The sequence below is a fragment of the Carex rostrata genome, chromosome 7, assembly GCF_964058835.1.
Source record: "Carex rostrata chromosome 7, lpCarRost1.2, whole genome shotgun sequence".
NCBI classification, from domain to species: Eukaryota; Viridiplantae; Streptophyta; class Magnoliopsida; order Poales; family Cyperaceae; genus Carex; species Carex rostrata.
The window spans coordinates 13,037,377-13,060,039 of NC_135924.1; the positions used below are offsets into that span (position 1 = coordinate 13,037,377).

General features: G+C 33.7%; 2 protein-coding genes and 1 long non-coding RNA gene across 6 annotated transcripts; all 3 read left to right on the top strand.

Moving 5' to 3' along the window:
• Positions 1–944: 944 nt before the first annotated feature.
• On the top strand, positions 945–2,084 carry LOC144557167 (UPF0481 protein At3g47200-like). Its single transcript, XM_078305697.1, has one exon. The coding sequence runs from the start codon at positions 945–947 to the stop codon at positions 2,082–2,084; it is 1,140 nt and encodes a 379-aa protein (XP_078161823.1).
• A 5,691-nt stretch (positions 2,085–7,775) lies between these two features.
• LOC144556427 (uncharacterized) lies at positions 7,776–13,389 on the top strand. 4 transcript variants are annotated; one of them, XR_013512392.1, is made up of 7 exons: positions 7,776–7,928; positions 8,088–8,229; positions 8,934–9,108; positions 9,225–9,308; positions 10,386–10,539; positions 11,130–11,200; positions 12,260–13,389. It is a non-coding gene; the product is annotated as an uncharacterized LOC144556427 (long non-coding RNA). The 4 variants fall into 4 exon arrangements; XR_013512393.1 differs by having other exon boundaries at positions 9,048–9,108; XR_013512391.1 differs by having other exon boundaries at positions 8,088–9,108.
• A 7,505-nt stretch (positions 13,390–20,894) lies between these two features.
• Positions 20,895–22,010, top strand: LOC144557168 (UPF0481 protein At3g47200-like). Its single transcript, XM_078305698.1, has one exon. The coding sequence runs from the start codon at positions 20,895–20,897 to the stop codon at positions 22,008–22,010; it is 1,116 nt and encodes a 371-aa protein (XP_078161824.1).
• Positions 22,011–22,663: the final 653 nt, after the last annotated feature.

The window sequence follows — 22,663 nt, forward strand, 5'->3', positions numbered from 1 at the left end:
CACATATACAATTAATAACTCTTGCATAAAAATAGGACATGTATAATTAATAAATCCTGGAAAAAAATAGCACAAATATTCTTTATTCCTATATTTAAAATTTTGCATGCTAGCTAGACCTGGAGATGTACCTTCTATATATACGGATCGAAGATTTATCAAAGGAGCCTCAGGCCTTTCTGAAACAACCACCAGAACTCAGAAATGGATTTTCCGATCCGACACAATCCCTTCTCATCACAACCGCCGCTGTCGCTGCGATCAGTGCCTCCATTGCTTTCCTCAGCTCTTTCAGAAAGCACCACAAAAGCAGAAGCAGAAGGTACTTCTTTTCTTTTCAGAGAAAAAAATACAACCTTTACCAATTTCATGGAGAGTTATACACACAGAAAAATTAGTCTGTACATACTGTCACGAAAATTGAGCGTATTACGTTTTATTTAACCGTCTAAAATTCTGAGAAAGTTGTTTTTGAGAATATATAGCAAGGGCATTGTTCTTCTCGAAATGCAATATTGTAAGCTTACTTAGCACATATGGTGAAAGGTCTCTCTCTCTTCTTTTTACGAAGAGATGGAAATTGAATTCCCACAAAAGATATATAAATTTAAAGACAATGGATTGAAGTTAATGGAACCCTTGTTAGAAATAAAATAAAATTAATATACTAATTACTTTTTCTTGAATTGTCAGAGGGACTACACCTTGATCACATAATATTAGAAGAAACAACCAAACATATTTTTATGAGAAAAACAGATACTCTTATTAATAGATTAGAGCAAATGGTCCACGTACATGATCCACGGAGAATTTCAATTCAGCGTTTGAGCTCGCCATTTATATGCCACCTGCGTGGAAGCTCAGACATAGCCAATTGCGTATTCACACCTCAAGTAATCTCCATCGGGCCATATCATCATGGTAAGAATTGTCTCGCCAAAATGGAGAGGCACAAGTCACGATTTCTCCAGGACTTCCTATCCCGTGATGCTAGCAGAAGTTTAGAGCATTATCGAAACGAAGTAAAGATGATGGAACAAATGATAAGAAATGATTATGAGACAAAGTTTGATCTTACAAGTGATCAATTTGTAGATATGATGATACTGGATGGTTGTTTCATTCTTGAGTTATTGATTAAAATCTACAATCATACGCCAGATGAAATTTTTAAGAACGAGTCATTGTTACGGTACATCAAAACTGACTTATTGATGATTGAGAATCAGGTACCATTGCTTGTACTTGAGATATTGCATGGCGATCCACGTAATTATAGGGGTCCTATTCCTACTATAAATCAACTTCTTGCCTACTATTTCTGGGATATTAAAAATGATTTGTGGAGATATGAAGGCTGCTCACATCACAGCCTGTTGCACTCCTACTATCAATTCTTCATCTTTCCTTCTCTCGGTGATAAAAGATCGATACTTGCTGAACCAAAAGAAAGGAAATCTACAAAATTTGGCGTAGTAGTACATAGTTCACCCTCTATTCCCTCTGCTCAAGAGCTTGAAAAGGTTGGTGTAGTGTTCAAAGCGAAAAAAACCGTAGATTTTCTGGATATTACATTTCATGGGAAAGTTCTTGAAATGCCTGTCCTGTTTGTAGACGAGCAATTCCTAGTACTTTTCATCAACCTTGTCATGTTTGAAATAGTTTCTGGCCATGATGATATCATGAATGGCTATTGTTATTTCATGAAGTACTTGCTACAATATCCCGGTGATGTTGCTGTTCTACGAAAGCATGGAATTATTAAGAGCCATCTCATGACCGACGAGAGTTTAACAGACTTGTTCAGCCGGCTGAATTTTCAATTTGCAATTTGTGGTGAACAGCCCCTATATTTTATGGGTTTGATGGAAGATTTGAGGCAGTTCCGCGACAGAGCGAAGACAACAATATGGCATGATATTCTAGGATACTATGCCGAAAGTATACTGGACATAATCAAGTTTTTATGGTTCTCCTTTTGGGCTGTTCTTTGGTTTTTCGTTGTTCCCCTCTTCGGCCTCGGTGTTGTCATTTTTTGTATTGTTGTATTTATTAAGACTCTGCAAGAAAAGGGAATGTAGGGAATAAGTACTTAATATATATGTTATTGATATATAAATTTGGTTTCTATTATAAATAATTTCTAATGTCGATCGTCATTGTATATTTTATTTTTAGGATTGGCAATTAATTAAAGCCTCTTCTCGTACATTAATTAGGATATATATATACTTCTGTTTCCTTGTAAATATTTATGTGCAAGTTTATATATTAATAATAAAGCATGTTTGGCAAGTGTTTATGAACATTAAATTAAAAGACTCTTGATGACATATCTCTCCTTTAAATTGAATTGATTGTCTAGAAACTCTAATGGCTGGGATTGATTGATATAAATTTGGATTGAATCTGAACCTTCCTGTCACACCCCAAACCAGGAATTCTGGATTAAGGTGTGATCAACTTCACCTCGTGCTTAATTAATCATTAAGCACGCAAGGCTAAGATAAACAAAATAATAAATCAAACAGCAACGGAAGCATAATAATATAAAACGTCAAGCATCAGTCACATATGAGATAATCAAATACAATTATAAATATCATACAGTCTGATCCGTCTCGGATCCAAAATAACATCATCTAATGAAAAATGATACATGATCTATCGAGCCCGTATATATAACACAAGAAATACGGAGCTCGTAAACCTAATCAAAAGGCTAACTCTAATTAATCAAGCGGGGTGGCCATCGAGGACAGCTCCTGACAACTCCTGCTGCAGATCGCCAGATTCTGTACCTAAAACCCATGAAACAACTTATGGGTGAGCGATGAATCGCCCAGTATGTGACCCAGAATTATCCCCTCAGGGATCCTCTACGGTCAAAGCACTTTTATTTATAAATTGCGTTCAGTTATGAATATAATTTAAATATGCGCAAGTGTGATCCTAATTCAATATCTAATAGAATCTACAACACTTTTAATTAATGCCATGATGCGATTAATCTACCATGCCAACATGCAAAATAAACCCAAAATCAAAATACAATATCGGATAGAAATCAAGTCGGAATCCAGTACTCCTAGCACTGTGTGCCCCAAATATAATAATATGCATTAAAGTAATTGACCCCGTGCTGTGCCAATAGGATCAAAGATCCAAACAATATAATCCAAGGACTGTGTTCATAGTACAATGATACACGTTGCCTAGTGATATCGAGCATTGCCCACAAGATAATAGCACACTAGCCGATGGGTATATCAAATCCTGTGTATCATCTCACCTAACGATTCATCACCCAAACATATCCAACAGGAGAAATCATACAATGCAAGTCGTAAAATTGTTAATCTCTTCCCTCATGAGCAGGAGAGAACTCTACCATCCGGCTAGATCAATAGGACATCACACATGATTCCACAAGGCTCGAGACCGGCTAGAGTCCGGCCTGAGTCCGGCTTGAGCCCGACACAACCGTAGGCTCCCGTTGACTCCCGTAGACTCTTGTAGCTCCTGTAGACCCTCGTAGCTCGACATTGGAATCCCGTTCTAGGCAAAGTAGCTCCTAATGGGGAAAGAATAAATCCCGAATCGTACCGTGCCACAGAACTCGAGATCGGAAGTGCTCACGTCAAATAATAAAATGATCGAAAAGGATACATAATCAAAGTTTATACATATAATATAAATCCTAAAGCCATCTGAGAGTCAAGTGACGCTCGGCTCAGTGGTTGTCGGGCCGTCCCATGCCAAGTGACACCAAGACGGAACGAAGTCACTCGGCTCTGCTCAGCTCTCACCAATGCATGTGTATGCACGTAATATGATAATAATATATTGTCTTCCACGAGAAGAAGACAGACTAGTAACCTAATATTCTAATAATATAAATATAATATTATTTAATTACTCTAATCCTAAAATACAGTAAATTCGTATTTTTCAGGGTTTATGCAATTCTACCTATAGTGCAGAAAGGATAAACATGCTTTACAGTTTTAATGCAATTACTTAAAAATAAAGTGCGGATGTCAGGTCAGATGGATTGACTGGTAAGAGTATGTCCATAAAAAAGATAATTCAGTTATCACATACCTGTAGGGCTGAAGATTCTGTGGCTAACCCTCAGCGAAATCAGAGTAATCCGCGTATACTCCAAACTGCGGGTCAATCCAAGGATCGGACTCGTACGGAATCGGCTGATCTGAAATTACGTAGTTTGCACTAATCAAAATCTACTCTAATTTATTCTAACCCTCGCCCCAATTAATATGTTTAAATTACATTCTCGATTATTTTGGTTTAAAAAAAATTGTCGATTCGGTCAGTCCGACTTACCCGTTTTAGTCAGATTGACTTGATACGGATTCGTCGCGAGTAACTTGACTTACTTTGATCTAATTTTATTTTAAAGATAAATTGCATTTTTAATATTTTAATTTGAAGATCAACTGCTCGTTTAAAAATCTAATGTCGAAATTAATAATCGCAAAATAATTATTCGTGAGTTATAGTAATTTTAATATGTTCTACTTAATTTGCTTTATTTGTAACTACCTAACTTACGTTAATTCAAGTTTAATTTTAACTACAATTAACCTAGTCGTTCGAATTTGGTTTTGAAAACTAATTTATAAAATAAATTCCTAATCCTATTATTACGATAAACTATGTCAATCTAATAGTTATTAACTAAATTCTTATTTATTCGGTTTGATAAAATTTGATCATAATTAAATATAGTAATTAATGCAATATTGTGAATTACTTTGATTACTTTGATTCACCTCGTATAATTCAAAATAATTTAGTTACTTACGTTTATAAATTTACTTACATCGTATTAATTAATTAATTAACTAGTTACCTCCTGTAATCATTTTTATTTGTCATTTATCTCCTGTTAGTTTTAGATGCGATTAATCTTAATGTATATGTTACTAGTATACAATAAATACTATCTTAAATAATTTGTTAAAACATATTAGATACTTCTATAATGATTGTTAGAAATTCATAATACCTATGTGACTGCACCACGGGACCCAACCTATATAAATGTTACATAAGGCCTTTCCATAGAAATCAAATATTAATGTGCAATTTCCATTCACCACTATAAATAGACTGCATTTAGCTAACATTAATTAATAAAATATTTAATCAAGAAATCAAAGAAACAAACTGGCAAATAGGGATGTTCATTGGTTTGGTTTGGTTGAAACCGAACCGAACTAGGCAAACCGAAGTTATAATTCGGTTTCAAAAATAGAACCGAACCAAACCAAACCGGTTTAACATTGCAACCGAACCGAACCAAAATTTTATTTCGGTTTGTTCGGTTTATTTGGTTCAATCCGAAATATATTAATGTTTTTATTTAAAGCAAGTGATTTATAATAAATCACAGTATATTAAGAAATAAACCGGGATATTAAGATGTAAATTGGGATTATAAGAAATCAACCAAAGTATTTAATTAAAGCAATTAATTAAGAAATAAATCGGGTATTAAGAAACAAATTGGAACGGTCTGGACGAAATTCATGATATATAGAAGTTCAGTTGGTTTGGTTTTAAAAATTTTCAAACTGAACCGAACCGAACTTATAATTCGGTTTTAAAAATCAAACCGAACCGAACCGTTTAGACTAAACTAATTCAGTTCGGTTCAAAACCGAATAAACCGGACCCAATGAACACCCCTACTGGCAAACATACGTTGTATTCTATAATATGATCCTCGAATTGAATTTCATTACTACCATTATTGTTTAGATTAATAAGATAGTGTCTAATTATAATAATACACATCTCATGAGTTATGAGATATTATTTTATTTATACACGTTACATGAATTAAAACTAAAACGATATAATAATACATATCTTTATAATCCCATTGAAATTGTAAATGTAAAATAATACATATCTTTGAACCATTCAATTAACATAAAATAATGTAAAAGGTAACATATAAATATTATTTTTGCGCATCATATATATATATTTTTTTGAAATTTCCTTCATGAACTTTTTTTTTGAAATCTTCTTAAGAAAGATGCTAATATTTCTTGAAATCATTACAAAAAATGCACATCATATAAATCTTGTTAAATCTTCTTCAAGAAGATTTATTGAAATCTTCTCAATATAAAATCATATAAATCTTCTTCTGTAAGATTTTTTGAAATCTTCTTGTATTAATTTTTTACATCATATAAATCTTCTTATGAAAGATTAATTATAAAAAAATTACATTTCATATAAAATTATATGAACCATATTAAACATCTAATAGAAATGTACGTTATTAATAACTTATTCTATTTAGCAATTACTTAATTGAAATAAAAGATATTAAATCTATCTCGAGTTTTCGACTAGTAGAGCTCTTGTACTGAATAGGTTCCAAATATGGAATTCGTATCCTCTGCATTAACGAAACGTGCGTTAATAGATCTGAACCGTCGATTGAAATCTGCACTAATATTAAAAAAACCCGTACGTGATAGGCGTGGACCGAATTGGCTCCAATCCTGATTGGATGATCGAAATGTATTAAACTATACTATTTTGAGGTAATGTAGAAGATGCAGACTCCCGGATACGTCGGTCACACGAAATATGAGATATCTCAGACGATCAAGCAAGGATCAAACTACCAAATGAAAATAGGAATGCATATCCTCTGCATTAACTCAAAAGGGAATCTTTTGAGTTAATGAATATCAATCGTATGATTTTAAATGGAGTCAATCCGATGCCTGCTTATAACATAAGAGTCTTTCAATATTAGTGCGGATCTAATATGTACAAATTTTAAAACAAATCAGATGATTGAGATTCATTAACTCAAAAGATTCATTTTAAGCTCACGGAGAGAATACGAATTCATGAAAATAGGCCCACTGAGACCCCCAGATATGGAATTTTGATCTCCACCGGACGGTCCAGATCTAAATCCAATATTTCGGTTACGATAAAGTGGGGAATCAAAGGACCAAATGAAAATAGGTCCACTGGGACCCTCAGATATGGAATTCGGATCTCGACCGGACGGCCCAGATCTAAATCCAATATTTCGGTTACTTTAGTTTAGGAGATCCGGACGAATTCGCATCCTCTGAGATATCTCATATTGTGCGTGACTTTTTGGAAAATCTCAACCGTTACAATACGTTCTACGCAAATCTCAAAGCTCAATTAATACTGACCCCTACGTCACCCCCGAATAGGCACCGGCCACGTCGGTCACGCAAAAAATAAGATATATCATAGAATACATTATGGAGATTTGGTATAAAACTGTTCTACCTTGAATGCTGCTCTATGCACAGTATGTAACATGTAAAGGTAAGGTCCCACCATACAGAGATGTTAAATAAAACAGCAAAGCTGGTTCGTAAGGATTGAATAATAGAACAGATGCATCGACCTTTAATATCCTTTTTTGGTTGCACTTGATCAAAAGCGGTACCAGAAAATCGAGACAGTATGAGAACCCAGATATGGAATTCGAATCTCCACCGACGGTCCAGATCTAAACCCAATATGTCGGTTACTTTAGGATACGTACTTTAGGATAGACCGATAGGACGACGCGTGCAGAAAAAAAAAGAAAAGAAAAAAAAGACACTAAACTAGATTATCTGTACGACTCGTGGAGAGACTAAACACGCGTCAGAAACGTGACAGTGGATCTAGCCTATAAATCTATTCTCTATTTTTTAACAACTATTATGAAGTTACTATATTCACCCTTAGGGTTTCTGACTTTGCTTCCTGTCATTTCTCTCTCTTTCCTCTGTGCGGCTGTGCCTAGATCTATCTCTTTCCTCTGTTCGAAACTCCCGACGGCGACCATGCAAGGAACAGGCACTCTTTCTTCCAAAATAAAGAAAGAAAAAGAGAAGGTAGCTGCTTCTGATCGCTTCTAATTTTCACTTTCTTGTTTCAAATTTTGAGCGACCTTAGCAATTCATTAGTTGCCTTGATGCCTCCACCTTCAGGGGTAATTTTCAAATCAAGCAATCTTATCAATCCATTATCTGACACTTGACCTCTGTAATTAGGAGAAAGCTGTCTCGCCTCTGCGTTACAAGTTACATCCAACTTGGACCCGTTAATTGGTTAATTTGAAGTACTATGCAAGCTGTGCAGAGAGAAATATGAAGCTGGGCTGTGAGGACAGGGACACGAGCTCCAAATTTGAAGGTACTATGCAATATCTGAGCAAGGAAAAAACAAATATATGAAGAAAAAAAAAAAAACTCAGCCAATCTACAATCAGTATTACATGTTTGTTCACAAGTTATTTAATAAATTAGTACATAACAGTAGCGGTATTTTTCCCTCTTGCAACACAGAGTTATTATTGGACATAAACATTGATTAGATTTTGGCTTTCGAGCATTGCTTTAAAATATATATTAATACTCTCATTTACTTTATCACTATACATATCAGCGTAGCTGTCTTATCACTATGTTCTCTCATTGCTTTTAAAAAAAAATCAGCTTTTTATTACTACGCTGGTCATGCATTTTGTGCATGGGATTTTTTTTTTCTTTGCCCTTTTAATATGTCACCTATCGCACAGCAATTTAATTTGCAGCATCAAATTATTTCAATTGACATCAATGAGATATAATAACAGGCTAATATATATGTTTTAAGTTGTTTAATTAAGGGTTAATGTCATTGTCAGGATCCAAACTTCCAAGTTGGTTTTTTTTTGCTGATACGAGAAGTTCTAGGGTCATTTGCAAATCCTGTACAATTTGAGTTTGAGAAAGATCCTATAAACTTATAGCACACACTTTTGTAAAACACGCCCCTGAGATATGCCGTACCTTGTCATACAAAAAACTTGGCCGTGTCACTTGTATTTAATTACTGCCTTGTCTGTTTGTCGGAAGAGGAATGCATGAAGGCGCACAATTCTCTTCATGTTGCAATGCTAATCCGATTTCAATCAGTCACTTTTTGGGTTTTTTGTTTGCTTGCTTTGACATGTGTTTTGGAACTCCAAGTATACAATGTTTTGGGATACTTGAGTTAACAATGAAAATGGCCTTTAGTTACTTTGTTGAGGTACATTTAATTCTCTCCTTCGCTTATAATCTTGGTTTTTGTTTGCTACGATCCTAGAATATTACTGATCTCCTCATATGAAATGTTACATACGGAATTGGTTTTTTTATGCACAGATTAAGCACCTTGTGGGTTCCTACAAAAGACATGATGAAAGAACCGATAACAATATAGCAGAGGCATGAGTTTTTTCCCACGAGGTATATATCTCTCGTATGACTTTTTTTCCTTGAAAGAACCAATTAAGCCCCTTGTAGATCTGTGTATGTGTGTGCGCGTTTATCATTTGACTTTCATTTTAAGATGCATTGTTTTAGATGATTTTGTAAAAAGAATAGGCATAGGGCATAATATCTAATGTTCATGTTCTTTTTTTCCATAGTCTGGTTAGATTTGACGGCTTAATGCTTTTCGGTAAAAAAGAAAATAAAAGATTTAATTAGTTCTGTTTTCTCATGCTTTGGTATTGCGGTATTGACATTTTCTTGGTTGTTGTAAGCTCTTTCGTATTCATATGTATAGTAAGTAGTATTTTAACATTTAAACATTAGATCTAAACGAGAAAGAATCTGTTTGTTCAAATATAACATTCAGCATTTGTTAGGTCTTGTTTGTAAATTATTATGTACCAATTGTCTCTTTTAGCTTTTGTCATTCTTTCTGTCATATAAAATTCGAAAAACAGTTCATCATTGAGCTCAATATTCAAATGCCTCTCAAGTAGAATAGATGCAATGAGATTCATGATTCTTATATATTTGCAAGCCCTTCATGATTCTTAAAGTCATCCAATAATAAAAATCACAGTTTGTACAACCTGCTTTTGTATTCTTTTTTATAAGCTTTGGAACTTTAATGAAGCACAACAATGTATTTACCTTACATTTTAAGGTCCATTTTTTTAGATGATTAATATATAGGGAAATTTAGCATATTTATAATAAAAATGGATAAAAGAAAATAACCAAGCATCTGATTCTAAATTTGCATGATTTATTTTGTCACACAATGGTCTTGCATAAATTTAACAGTAAATCTAATCCTAATATTTCATTTTTTCCCCCCTTTTTTGTATAATTCGTTTTTTTTCAGAATAGTCCTTCATAAATCTGATTGTAAATCTAATCTGAAACATTTGCCTTCTCTCTCTGTTTTTTTTTTTTTTTTTTTTTTTTTCACTTTTTCAAGCCTGACGGCTGGCCCGATCCAATGCAGAATTCCATTCTGGTAAAAAAATATCCCTCTCTCTAATTATCTTTTTTGTTTCCTTTCCACAGAATCTTGAACTCTCTCCTTTGTAAACGTGTATGGGTGATTTGTAAAATCAAGCTGCCTGGCCCTGCTGTATTGTGTGACGGAAAATCTGCAAATCAGAACAATGCTATTATTTTCACAAGAGGTGAAGGTCATGGGGCAATTGATATGAATCAGGTAATATTTATCTTTCCCCACATCATATTTATTTAGTTACTTCTCTTTCATCAGAGATTTAAAAGAGTACATTTTGGAGCCAAAAATGATTTCATGGTATGCAAGGCTCATTCCAGTTGAGAAGTGTGAATGGGGGAAAGAGGACGTGCATTAGAGTCCTATAAAAAAATATTGGATAGTTTGTCTCCGTATTTATGTTGTTTTGTGAGATTGTTTCAGAGTTTGTAAATAAAAAGAAAAAGAGAAAAGAGTTGTTGTACAAGTGCATTATTACACCCAGGGCACACTTGTTAGCTCAAGGACCCATCTGTCTTGTATTTCCTTATATGTTATTGATTGGACTCGCTTCTGCTCCCTTCTAGTAGGAGGTTTCAACTAGGCTTGATCTCTTTCTCAAAAATCTAAGCCTTTTCAAAATTAAATCTCATTTCAGTCGAACCACCCAATTTTTCTTTAGTCTTTTTACACTTAAGTTGACGCTTCTGATTTTTCTTTAGTAATTCATTACTAGCTGGGCTATATACTCTTAACATTAGTTATTGTTCTTTAAAAGTTTTTATGTTCATGTATTTATTCTCATTTCTTAATAGGTAGATTGTGAGGTTATAAAGGAACGTGTCAGGCAAAAAGAATAGTTGCGTGCAAACTCTTAATAGGACTGGTAAGTTTTCTGCACTCGTATTTTGTCAATGTGTTGAATTACAATAGTTTTCTCCGATTTGATTTTTCCACAGAGAGGTATGTGAAAGCAATTACCATCATTAATCTCCTACCATCTTCTTGTTGCACAAGTGCATTATTCTCTTTCCAGATCCAGTTCAAAATCTCAATCAGTTAAAACAGACCTATCTCTATTTATGCCTTTTTGGCTTCCTTCTCTTGCCATTTTTCTAAACTATGATTTTGTTCTATGGTACTTCATAACGACACCAGCAAGCACCTACAATAATTAGCTAACTATCCGAATACAATATTTCCCGTATTAAATAACGGGATCAAACATCATACCGGCAACAATGAGATTTAACATGAACATAGTTATAAGAGCAGTCAAGATAAAAAGTAACAATTTTGAATCTAATTCATCAACCAAACAACATAGAATCTAACACACCAACAAAAAGCCCCAACATAGAATCTAATTCATCAACCAAACAACATAGAATCAATTAGACGAACATGAGTAAAACACCTACAAATTAAGACTTCTACTTATGCGATCTATAATCTGCCAAACGAACCTGATGATATTAATAATAACCGATATGATTCCATAGATGAAAACTGGAATTGACCAAGGCAATTTGAAAAACTCTACCATAAAGGTGCCCCACCAACGTTTAAGCTGGGAATAGAAATGGTGGTTTACACACCTAATCACAGTATCCAAGTAACTTGTTTCTATCTCCACATCAAGGCATGCGTGAGAGAAGAATTCTGCGACATCTTTGTCATTTCCCGATGTATTTTCTATAATACCTTTTTTAGCAAGGACATTGATGTCTTTTTCGTCGCGCATTAAGGAACTGAGAAAAGAACACAGTGCACCAATAGGTTTTGGACCTTCATACACTTGTTCATAGACAACAAAGTTTGCTAGAATGCATCTTTTCATGTCATCTATTTTAAAAAACGGCAATCCCATGGTTTTTTCTGAAAATTCCACACAGATTTCATTCACACGTGAACTTCTGTTAAATTTCACCCCATATTCTTTCAGGTTGGTTGCGGTCGGTACTAACGTGAAGGTTTGATTGTTTGGAACTTGTACACCGGGCTCAATTGTAACAACTGCATTGGGTGTGTTGATTGTGTGTGGATGGAGGATTATAAAGTTGGAATAATATATTTCCAAGAGGTGTTTGGGGATGGTTTCTGCACTATGATGTAGTATGCCTGGGACCTCAAAATCAAAAAAGTCCATACAAATTTTATGTAATTTTGCTAGGGAATCAGGTTCTGTACCTTTCTGGATGCCCCATAATAGCTGAACAACCTCAAAAGGAATTTGGTTTTCGTACTTCAACAAATCCCTTTTTAGAGTTCTCTTTACATGCCGGGGGATATATTTATAGGGATCCGGTATCTGACTACTATTGAGGCACTCATCGTGTTTCATGAACGATCCAAGCAAAAACGCCCCATCTTCCATCATTGTTTCTAACAATTGCACTTTAGGAATATCAGGTTGGGGAAAGTAAAAGTTTCTAATCCGCCTTTCTATTTTTTCGAGCTCTTCCAAATAGATCTCAATGGGTTTCTTACCAAGGTTCAAAAACTCATTCAAATAGTGCAACTTCATTTTTTGGAAATGGCTATCTAATTTCCCATGAAAAAACCCTAAACCGATTACCGTTGGAGTGAGTTCGTTTTTCATCTTGTTGACCTTATAACTTGGTATTTTATAGAGGGAGGGTCTGAACAGTGGGTCCACCTCAGTTAGAAATGATAGTTTTTCTTTTAACGGTTGGTGAGCCCGTTGGAGACCTTGAGCTGAAATTTAAACAAGAAATATAAAATTTGAATATTACAAATTGGTAAATTGGTTTGAAGATTTTTGCTGTATTAGTTTATTTTTACTGTTTGCAGGTGTGTTTACTGATGTCTTGGTATTGCACAGATTTGTTTTGAAAGCCTGCAGCACTACTAACCTCCACAAGTTAAAAGGTTTACATGTACCCTATGTAAACTTGTTTTCAAGGTTTTATGGCATCCATCCTAAATGAAGGGATTTTTGGTTTAGAAGTTTCAGAGGTTGACAATGATATAAAACCTGATATTTCAATTCATGTAAGTCAACTTGCTGTAAAGACTTGGATGTCAGAAAAGGCCCTTAAAATTAACAAGCAATATTAGGATTTGAAGAATTCGAGCTATGTATTATGCTCACAATTTGACAATACAAAAGAATTCCATTCAGTTCAAAATCACATAACAAGCAAGAATTGACCAGCTTGGTTATAATGAAGCACAATGTTTTACTAATTTCGTTTATATGGTCATTCGTTTACGGGTTTGGAAAAAAAACAAAAAAAGAAAGCTAAAAAGAGAAGTTCAGCCTATCAGGGAAACAACCACCACAATATAATAGGGGAAACGAAACAGTACCAAACAATATAATAGAGGAAAAGAACGAGTACTCGAACCAGATTTCTGAGAAAGATCTTCCACTGATTTGGATTGGGAGCCGCCAAGATCTTCCATTGTTTTGGATTGGGAGCCGCCAAGATCTTCCATTGATTTGGATTGGGAGCCGCTGGAAGAAGGTACAAGTTCTATTGATTTGGATTGGGAGTCGCCAAGATCTTCCATTGATTTGGATTGGGAGCCGCTGGAAGAAGGTACAAGTTCTATTGATTTGGATTGGGAGCCGCCGGAAGAAGGTAGAAGTTTTTCTGGATATTAGCGAAGTCCTCTTTAATCCGTACCACCCTAGGAGGCAAGTCATAAATCCTAACTATCCATTAAATGTGACGCGAATCTCAAAGCAGACCCCTAGGGGACACGGACTCAAATTTTATGAGGTCACAATACTGTAGTCGACATGTGATGAGTTAAAAAATAGGGATCGACTAACAGTCCCCCTAGTTCAGTCCCCTATCTGTCCCCCGCACTAAAAGACAAAAAAAAATAGTTAAAACGTGCTGACTACTACCAAAGAGCAATATTAATGCTATTTTATTAATAGTCAAAACGTATAGTATTCATACCTACGGATTTATAGTATTCATACTTATTATCAGAACTATTTGTCATATGTAAACACAAGTTGGAGGGAACCAGTAACGACCAGGGGGACCGCTGACGTCTTGTGACAGTCTGGATTGGGGACCGCAACCGCCTGAAAATGACATTTGCCAAGATTGGAGACCACTACAGCGAATCTATATATTATTTATATCTAAATAAAGAAGTATTCATATCTAAACAAATGAAGTATTCATACTGGCGATTACGAAGTATTCATACAAGTTTGAAATAATATACAATTCAAAATTCAAAGTTAGACCCTTCTTCATGCATATCTAACAAATGAAGTATTCATATCAAACTAATAAAGTATTCATACATGTTTGAAATAATTTATACAATTCAAAGTGAGACCCTTCTTCATGCATATCTCTCTCACCCCACCTCTTCTAATAAGTATTCATATCTAACATGAAGTATGCATATCTAACAAATGAAGTATTCGTATCTAACTAATAAAGTATTCATATGTTCTACTTTGACAACCTTCGTTGGGCTAGCATGGACCCCTCTAATGGTGCACCACGCTCTCCCCGCCGGATCTCGATGGTGCACCGCACTCTCCTCGCCGGATCTTGTCAGATCTCGACGGTGCATCACGCTCTCCTCGTCGGATCTTGACGGTGTAGGAAGAGAAAAGCGCGGAAAAGGAAGCCGCGGAGGAGAGAAAAGGAAGCCTTCGACGCCGATGCAGAGGTCAAGCCGGAGGCCGATGAAGTTTTAGCCGGAGTTCGAGGTGAGAGGAGGCGGAGAGAATCCATGACTGGGGGGCGGAGAGGTTGTTCTTATTTTTTTTCTGAAGGGGATCGAATTGGAAAGAATCAGGGGGATAAAATCATTACTAACTAATTTTGTTAGTTATTAATTAGACAGTTAGGGGGGATAGTTAGGGGACTAATATGCGGGGACAACATCTTTACTCTAAAAAATATCTCCAAATCTTATTAAATATGTATGGTGCAAGTATTTTGGTGTCATTTCTGTGATCGTCCCAATATGTGTTTTAGAGTTGCGAGTTGAATATAAACTAAGATATGGGTTTTTAACTTTTTATAGATTTGAATATAAACAAGATGCCTGTTGGCTGTGTGGTAAGTACTTCATACTTGTGATTGAATTTTTCTTTAATTTAAAATAAATAAATAATCAAATTCTCCATGAACATACTGACTGTTTTTTTCCTTCAAAAATGATAAAGACTGATTAAAAGTTTCAGTCTAGACATGAGGTGATTGAAACATTGGTTCGGTTCAGTGAATTTTGCACTTGCACACAACTGGGGACACATATAAATAGGGTGGACCAGAGTAAATATTCGATCAACTCCCTGATCTGAACTTAATATTTAATTCGGCCCACCTTTTTTGCTTTTCTAGGTTTAATATATCTAAAACACCAAATGATTTTATTTTTTGGCATCACTTTACGAGCTTTTCAGAATGGAGGTCAAACACGAAAATCAGAGTTTTCTACGAAACATTATGGCCATTTAAAGTTCATGTTTTCATTTACATTTTTTGCTTGTTTTCTTCAAACTGCAAAGATTAAATAATTTAATCGTTAATAAATTTTTTACCACCAAATTAATCCATTCAATAAAATATTAATATAAAAAATAACAACAACAACCACCATCAAACTGCAAAGATTAAATAATTTAATCGTTAATAAATTTTTTACCACCAAATTAATCCATTCAATAAAATATTAATATAAAAAATAACAACAACCACCACCACCACCAAGTCTTTAGTTCCAAACAAGCTGGGGTAGACTAGAAATGAAACTTAATCACAATCATAAACAACAATAATAACAATAACAACAAAGCCTTTAGTCCAAAACAAGCTGAAATAATTTTTTTTAGTAGTTATAATATTTACTATATTCTTTGGTTAAGTCTTTAATCATTTATACAAATTTATTTTCTGTTATGATTATCTTAAATACAATATATAAAATAATTAAAAATAATAAATATATAATAGACGTGTCGTGTCCTTTATTTTTGAGAATTGTCGTGTCGTATCTGACACGACACCCGTACCCGTATCCATATGTAACCCAGCCCTTGAGAAATTATTTCATATACCGGGTTTTTGAGTCCGGTTGATATTTACTTTCCAAAGCCGTTTGGATTGTCTGATTTTATCATTTGAGAGCTGTATGGCCCGGGATATATTGCTATGTAAAAAATGGTTTACATCATCCTAAAATTAACCACTGCATATGTAGAAAAGAAAGAAACCATCATATGACTACAAAACCAAAACCCTGAGAAAACCCCTTTTTTGCCTCAGAAGTCAGAATACCTATGTGACTGCACCACGGGACCCAATCGATATAAATGTTACATAAATAGATATCAAATATTAATGTGCAATTTCCATTCACCACTATAAATAGACTGCATTTAGCTAACATTAATTAATAAAATATTTAATCAAGAAATCAAAGAAACAAACTGGCAAATAGGGGTGTTCACTGGTTCGGTTTGGTTGAAACCGAACCGAACTAGGCAAACCGAAGTTATAATTCGGATTCAAAAATAGAACCGAACCAAACCAAACTGGTTTAACATTGCAACCGAACCGAACCAAAATTTTATTTCGGTTTATTCGGTTCAATCCGAAATATATTAATGTTTTTATTTAAAGCAAGTGATTTATAATAAATCACAGTATATTAAGAAATAAACCGGGGTATTAAGATGTAAATTGGGATTATAAGAAATCAACCAAAGTATTTAAAGCAATTAATTAAGAAATAAATCGGGTATTATGAAATAAACCGGAACGGTCAGGACGAAATTCATGATATATAAAAGTTCAGTCGGTTTGGTTTTGAAAATTTTCAAACTGAACCGAACCGAACCGAACCATTAAACCGAAAAATCGAACCATTTAGACCAAATTAATTCGGTTCAAACCCGAATAAATCGGACCCAATGAACACCCCTACTGGCAAACATACGTTGTATTCTATAATATGATCCTCGAATTGAATTTCATTACTACCATTATTGTTTAGATTAATAATATAGTGTCTAATTATAATAATACACATCTCCACATTCACATCTCATGAGTTATGAGATATTATTTTATTTATACACGTTACATGAATTAAAACGATAAAATAATACATATCTTTTTAATCCCATTGAAATTGTAAAAGGTAAAATAATACATATCTTTAAACCATTTCGTTAACATAAAATAATGACTATCCAATGGATCATAAACATTTCTAAACTTGAGTTTTGATGTAGTGTTCTTAACTGTATGATATACTTCGGTGGACAAGCTTGATCCTACACTATTTGAGAAAATAAATAAATGAATAATCTCCTCTTTTCAATATCCAATGAAGTGTCTTGATACAATATTTAGAACATAATTGAAGTAATATGAAGATAATTCTTTTCAGACAATTAAAAGTAATATATATATATATAGAGACAGAGATGGGCTATGGTGCATTGCAATGCATGAACCCCCTTATGCATTGCACTATAAATCACGGTTTTAAAGTCCAAACAACCAATTCGAACCGTTAGATATTTAATCCATATTGAAATGTGCTTGGAGACCAGATTTTATATTTTTTGGAATTTTTTTTACTATTTATTAAGTATTTTTGAAAATTGCTGTTTTGCTGTGAACAGTAAAAAACAGTAAATTTTTTTGGATCATCAGATCAGCGACTTTCAAAATTGCTTAATAAATAGTAAAAAATTTCCAAAAAATGTAAAATTTGGTCCCCAAGCACATATTAATATGAAGAACAAGATGAACGGTTCGGATCGGTCGTTTGGACTTTAAATCCGTGATTTATAATGCAATGCATAAGGGGGTTCATGCATTGCAATGCACCATAGCCCATCTCTCTCTCTCTCTCTCTCTCTCTATATATATATATATATATATATATATATATATATATAAAGAGAGAGATGGACTACGGTGAGTTGCAAAGTAAAACACATTTCTACTTTCATGCCGTATTTTCATTTTGAAAGTCCAAACGACCGATCCGAATCGTTAGATGTTTAATCCATATTGAAATGTGCTTGGAGACCAAATTTTACATTTTTTGGATTTTTTTTACTATTTATTAAGCATTTTTGAAACTTGCTGTTTTGTTGTGAACAATAAAAAACAGTAAAAATATGAGCGTAAAGTAAAATAGTCGCTTTACTTCGCAACTACATAATCATAATAGTCGCTTTACTTCAAAAATAGCAAGAATGAGGATTTTTTTGTGAAACATGCATGCATATATATAGCATTGAGACATGGTCAGGGAAGCGGTACGGTACCGACAGGGGGTTCAGATCTGATATGGATAATAATCTGGAATGGAAGTTGGTGCAGGGTGCATTGCCACTAGGTAAAATTCTGTTTTGGAAAACATCAAAGGGTGAATCACTGAAAAAAAAAAAAAAAAAAAAACCTAAACCATGTAGCACCTGCATTGGAATTTAAAAAAAAAAAAGAGCCTATATATGTTTCTCCCTTGTGTTAAATTTAAGTACATTTGTAAGGATAGAAACATTATTTTCAGGTTTTTTTTTTTTTTTTTTTTTTTTTGTGTGAACGATCATGACAAGTTAGAAATTTGACTAAATTAAGATCAATCCTTAATTTGTTGAATTTTAAATTTAGAAGACTAATTTTCTATCTTTTATCTAAGAAAACAGTTTTTATATAACATGTCATAATATCTTTAATCATTCATCTGACCTATTCAATACAACTTACGTACCATGCATATATAATCTTATAAGAAGTGAACTTCTATAATTTTTCACTATGAAAAGGTTGTGTTTTTTTACTATCGTATCAAAAACGAGATAACCCGATTCTGGAGTCCTCCATTTGACATTTGAATATATATAGAGAGATTGGTTAATATCAAAATGTTTATTTTTAGGTTATATATGAAACAAGCACCTCGGTTTTTACATTTTCAAATTTCAAATAGTCAATTCAAACAAGGACGGAACTAGAAAATAGAGATTGGGGAGCTGAAGAATCAAATATAGATTAATTTATTTTATAAAAGGGCTAAAAGATATTAATACATATAAAAGTTACAAAATTTTTTGAACCAAACTACAAATTTTCAAACTATAGGGGGTGCTTAGCATCCTTTCCCCACCACTATGTTCCGCACCGGGATCCAAATTGTTTAACATTCAATTTGTATTAAAATGTTCTTAGCGACCAAATTTTAAAATTCTTGGAATTTTTTAGTATTTATTAAGTCAGTTTTAAAATATTTGTTTCCAATGATCCAAAAAAATTTCACGGTTTATTAAAATCATCTATTTTACAACTAGCTTAATAAATAGTAAATAAATTCCAAAAATATAAAATTTGTTCTCCAAGCATATTTTAATATAGAGATCATATCTAACGGTTTAGATCGACTATTTAAACTTTAAAAATCGGAAAAGCAATTGGTTGCACCATAGCTCCAAAACAAATATTTTTATACACACACACACACACACACACATATATATATATATATATATATCAAATTGGTGTATATTATAATTCACATCAAGAAGAGCCTCTCAACATTGATCCATGTTTTCCATTCCCCGACCACGTGCATGGGTGGATAAACTTTTTTTTTTTAAATCTTCACAGAGGCTGCGAAGTATATCGAACTCTCGATCTTTGACGGTCCTAAGACTTTTTTCTAGCAAACTGTACTATCTCCCCTTTTATACTGGTGGATAAATTTAAAGGTTAGATATTGTACTCATAAACAATTTGTTAATTAGTATTAGATGATAAACAAATTGAATCCTTAGCCAGAATGTTGATATTTTGTTAGAGTTATTAGAAATAGCAGCTGTATAGGATTTAGGGTTTAGGGTTAAAGAAGACAAAAATATCACCTGTATTTAGATGTAACCCAAAGATATCAAAGGAGACAAAAATAACACCTGTATTCTTCATTCTTATATTTCTAAATTTTGCATTACGCATGCTAAATAGGGAGATTTACTTCTATATATACAGAAGACATATCAAAGGAGCTTCAGATCTTTCTGAAACTGTCATCCAGAAATCAAAATGGATTTTCCGATCCTTCACAATCCTCTCTCGCAACCGCCGATGTCCAAGCAATCCACGCATCCATTGGTTTTCCCAGCTCTTTCAGAAAGCACCACAAAAGCAGAAGAAGAAGGTATTTTTCTTTTCAGAATAGGAGAAACAACCAAACATATATTTATAAAATAAAATCAAAATAATATAATAATTACTTTCCTTTGTTCAATTTACTAGTATTATAAAATTAATGTACATATCCATCATCTTTTTCTTGAATTATCAGAGGGACTACACCTTGATAGCATAATGGAAGAAATAGCCAAGCATAGTTTTATAAGAGAAACAACCAAACAGATTAATATATTACGGCAAATGGCCGACGTAGATGATCCACGAGACATGTACAAATGGCGTATGCGAAGCTCGCCATTTATATTCCGCTTGCGTGGAAGCTCAGAAATAACCAATTGCGTATTCAAACCTCGAGTAATCTCCATCGGGCCATATCATCATGGTAAGAATTGCCTCGCCAAAATGGAGAGGCACAAGTCACGATTTCTCCAGGACTTCCTATCCCGTGATGCTAGTAGAAGTTTAGAGCATCATCAAAACAAAGTGAAGATGATGGAACAAATAGTAAGGGATGATTATGAGACAAAGTTTGATCTTACAAGCGATCAATTTGTAGATATGATGACACTGGATGGGTGCTTCATTCTGGAGTTGTTGATTAAAATCTACAATCATACACCAGATGAAATTTTTAAGAACGAGTCGTTGTTACCGTACATCAAAACTGACTTATTGATGATTGAGAATCAGGTACCATTTCTTGTACTTGAGATATTGTATGGCGATCCTAGTAATTATGGGGGTCCAATTCCTACCATAAATCAACTTCTTTCCTACTATTTCTGGGATATGAAAGATGATTTGTGGAGATATGAAGGCCCCTTGCATCACAGCCTGTTGCACTCCTACCATCAACTCTTCATTTTTCCTCCTCTTGGTAATAAAAAAGCGATACTTGCCCAACCGAAAAGAAGGAAATCTACAAAATTTGGTGCAGTACGTACAATCTTCAATATTCCCTCTGCTCAAGAGCTTGAAAAAGCTGGTGTAGTGTTCAAAGCAAAAAAAACTGTAGATTTTCTGGATATTACTTTTCATGGGAAAGTTCTTGAAATGCCTGTTCTATCTATGGACGAGCCATTCCTACTACTTCTCATCAACCTTGTAATGTTTGAAGCTTTTGGCCGTGTTGATATCATGAATAACTATTGTTATTTCATGAGTTCCTTAATACAGAATCCCGATGATGTTGTTGTCCTAATAAAGCATGGAATCATTGAGAGCAATCTCATGACCGAAGCGAGTTTAACAAACTTGTTCTCCCCCCTGCATAGTTTTCGATCGAATCCTCCTAGAAATTCCCTATATTTTCTGGGTTTGATCGAAGATTTGAGGCAGTTTCGTGACAGATCGGAGATAACATGGCACTATATTCTACGATACTATGCCTATCGTATGTGGTCCATAATTGAGTTTTTATGGTTCTCCTTTTTGGCTGTTCTTTATTTAATTTTTCCCATCATCGGCCTCGGTGTTATCATTATGTGTATTGTTGTACTTATTATGGCTTTAGATTAGTAGGTACAAGTTGGAGGCAAATGCTTCATAAAGATGTGTCTCTGTTCATCATCATATCATTTCTCTCCTTTTGTCTTCCTTCCAATATTTCAGTTGTACTACTTCCAATAAAAATGTAGTAGTATTGTTATTTTCTGAACTTGTACTACTTTAATTTGGTATAATAAACTTGGAAGTTAGAAACTATGAAGTATGTTATTGATAAATTTGTTTTATATTATAAAAATTTTCTTGTTTTGTCACTTGTCGCATAGTAGGATACTAGTGTTTTCTTGTAAATATTTATGTGCAAGTATATATATTAAAGCATGTTTTGTAAATGTTTATGAACATTAAAAGACTCTTGATGACATACCAACTAATTTGATTTTTTATTTTTTTCACCATATAGAGAATGTATGTCTTCAGTTGTCTTCCTTTTGTTTTTTGATATAACTAGCATGTAAGTATGTAACCTGTTCGAGGCCATTAATTTGTTGATAGAAAAATTATTCATATATTTGTAAAGCGCCAGTTTTTTTTAGAAGTGTTGGATTATAATTTGTACTTCTTAGACATTGCATATGTAGATATCTAATTTTTTTTTTAAATAGTGATTTGTACCAATCTTAAAAGATAGTAAAAAAAATAATTTGATTTGTTTTTTTTTGTCT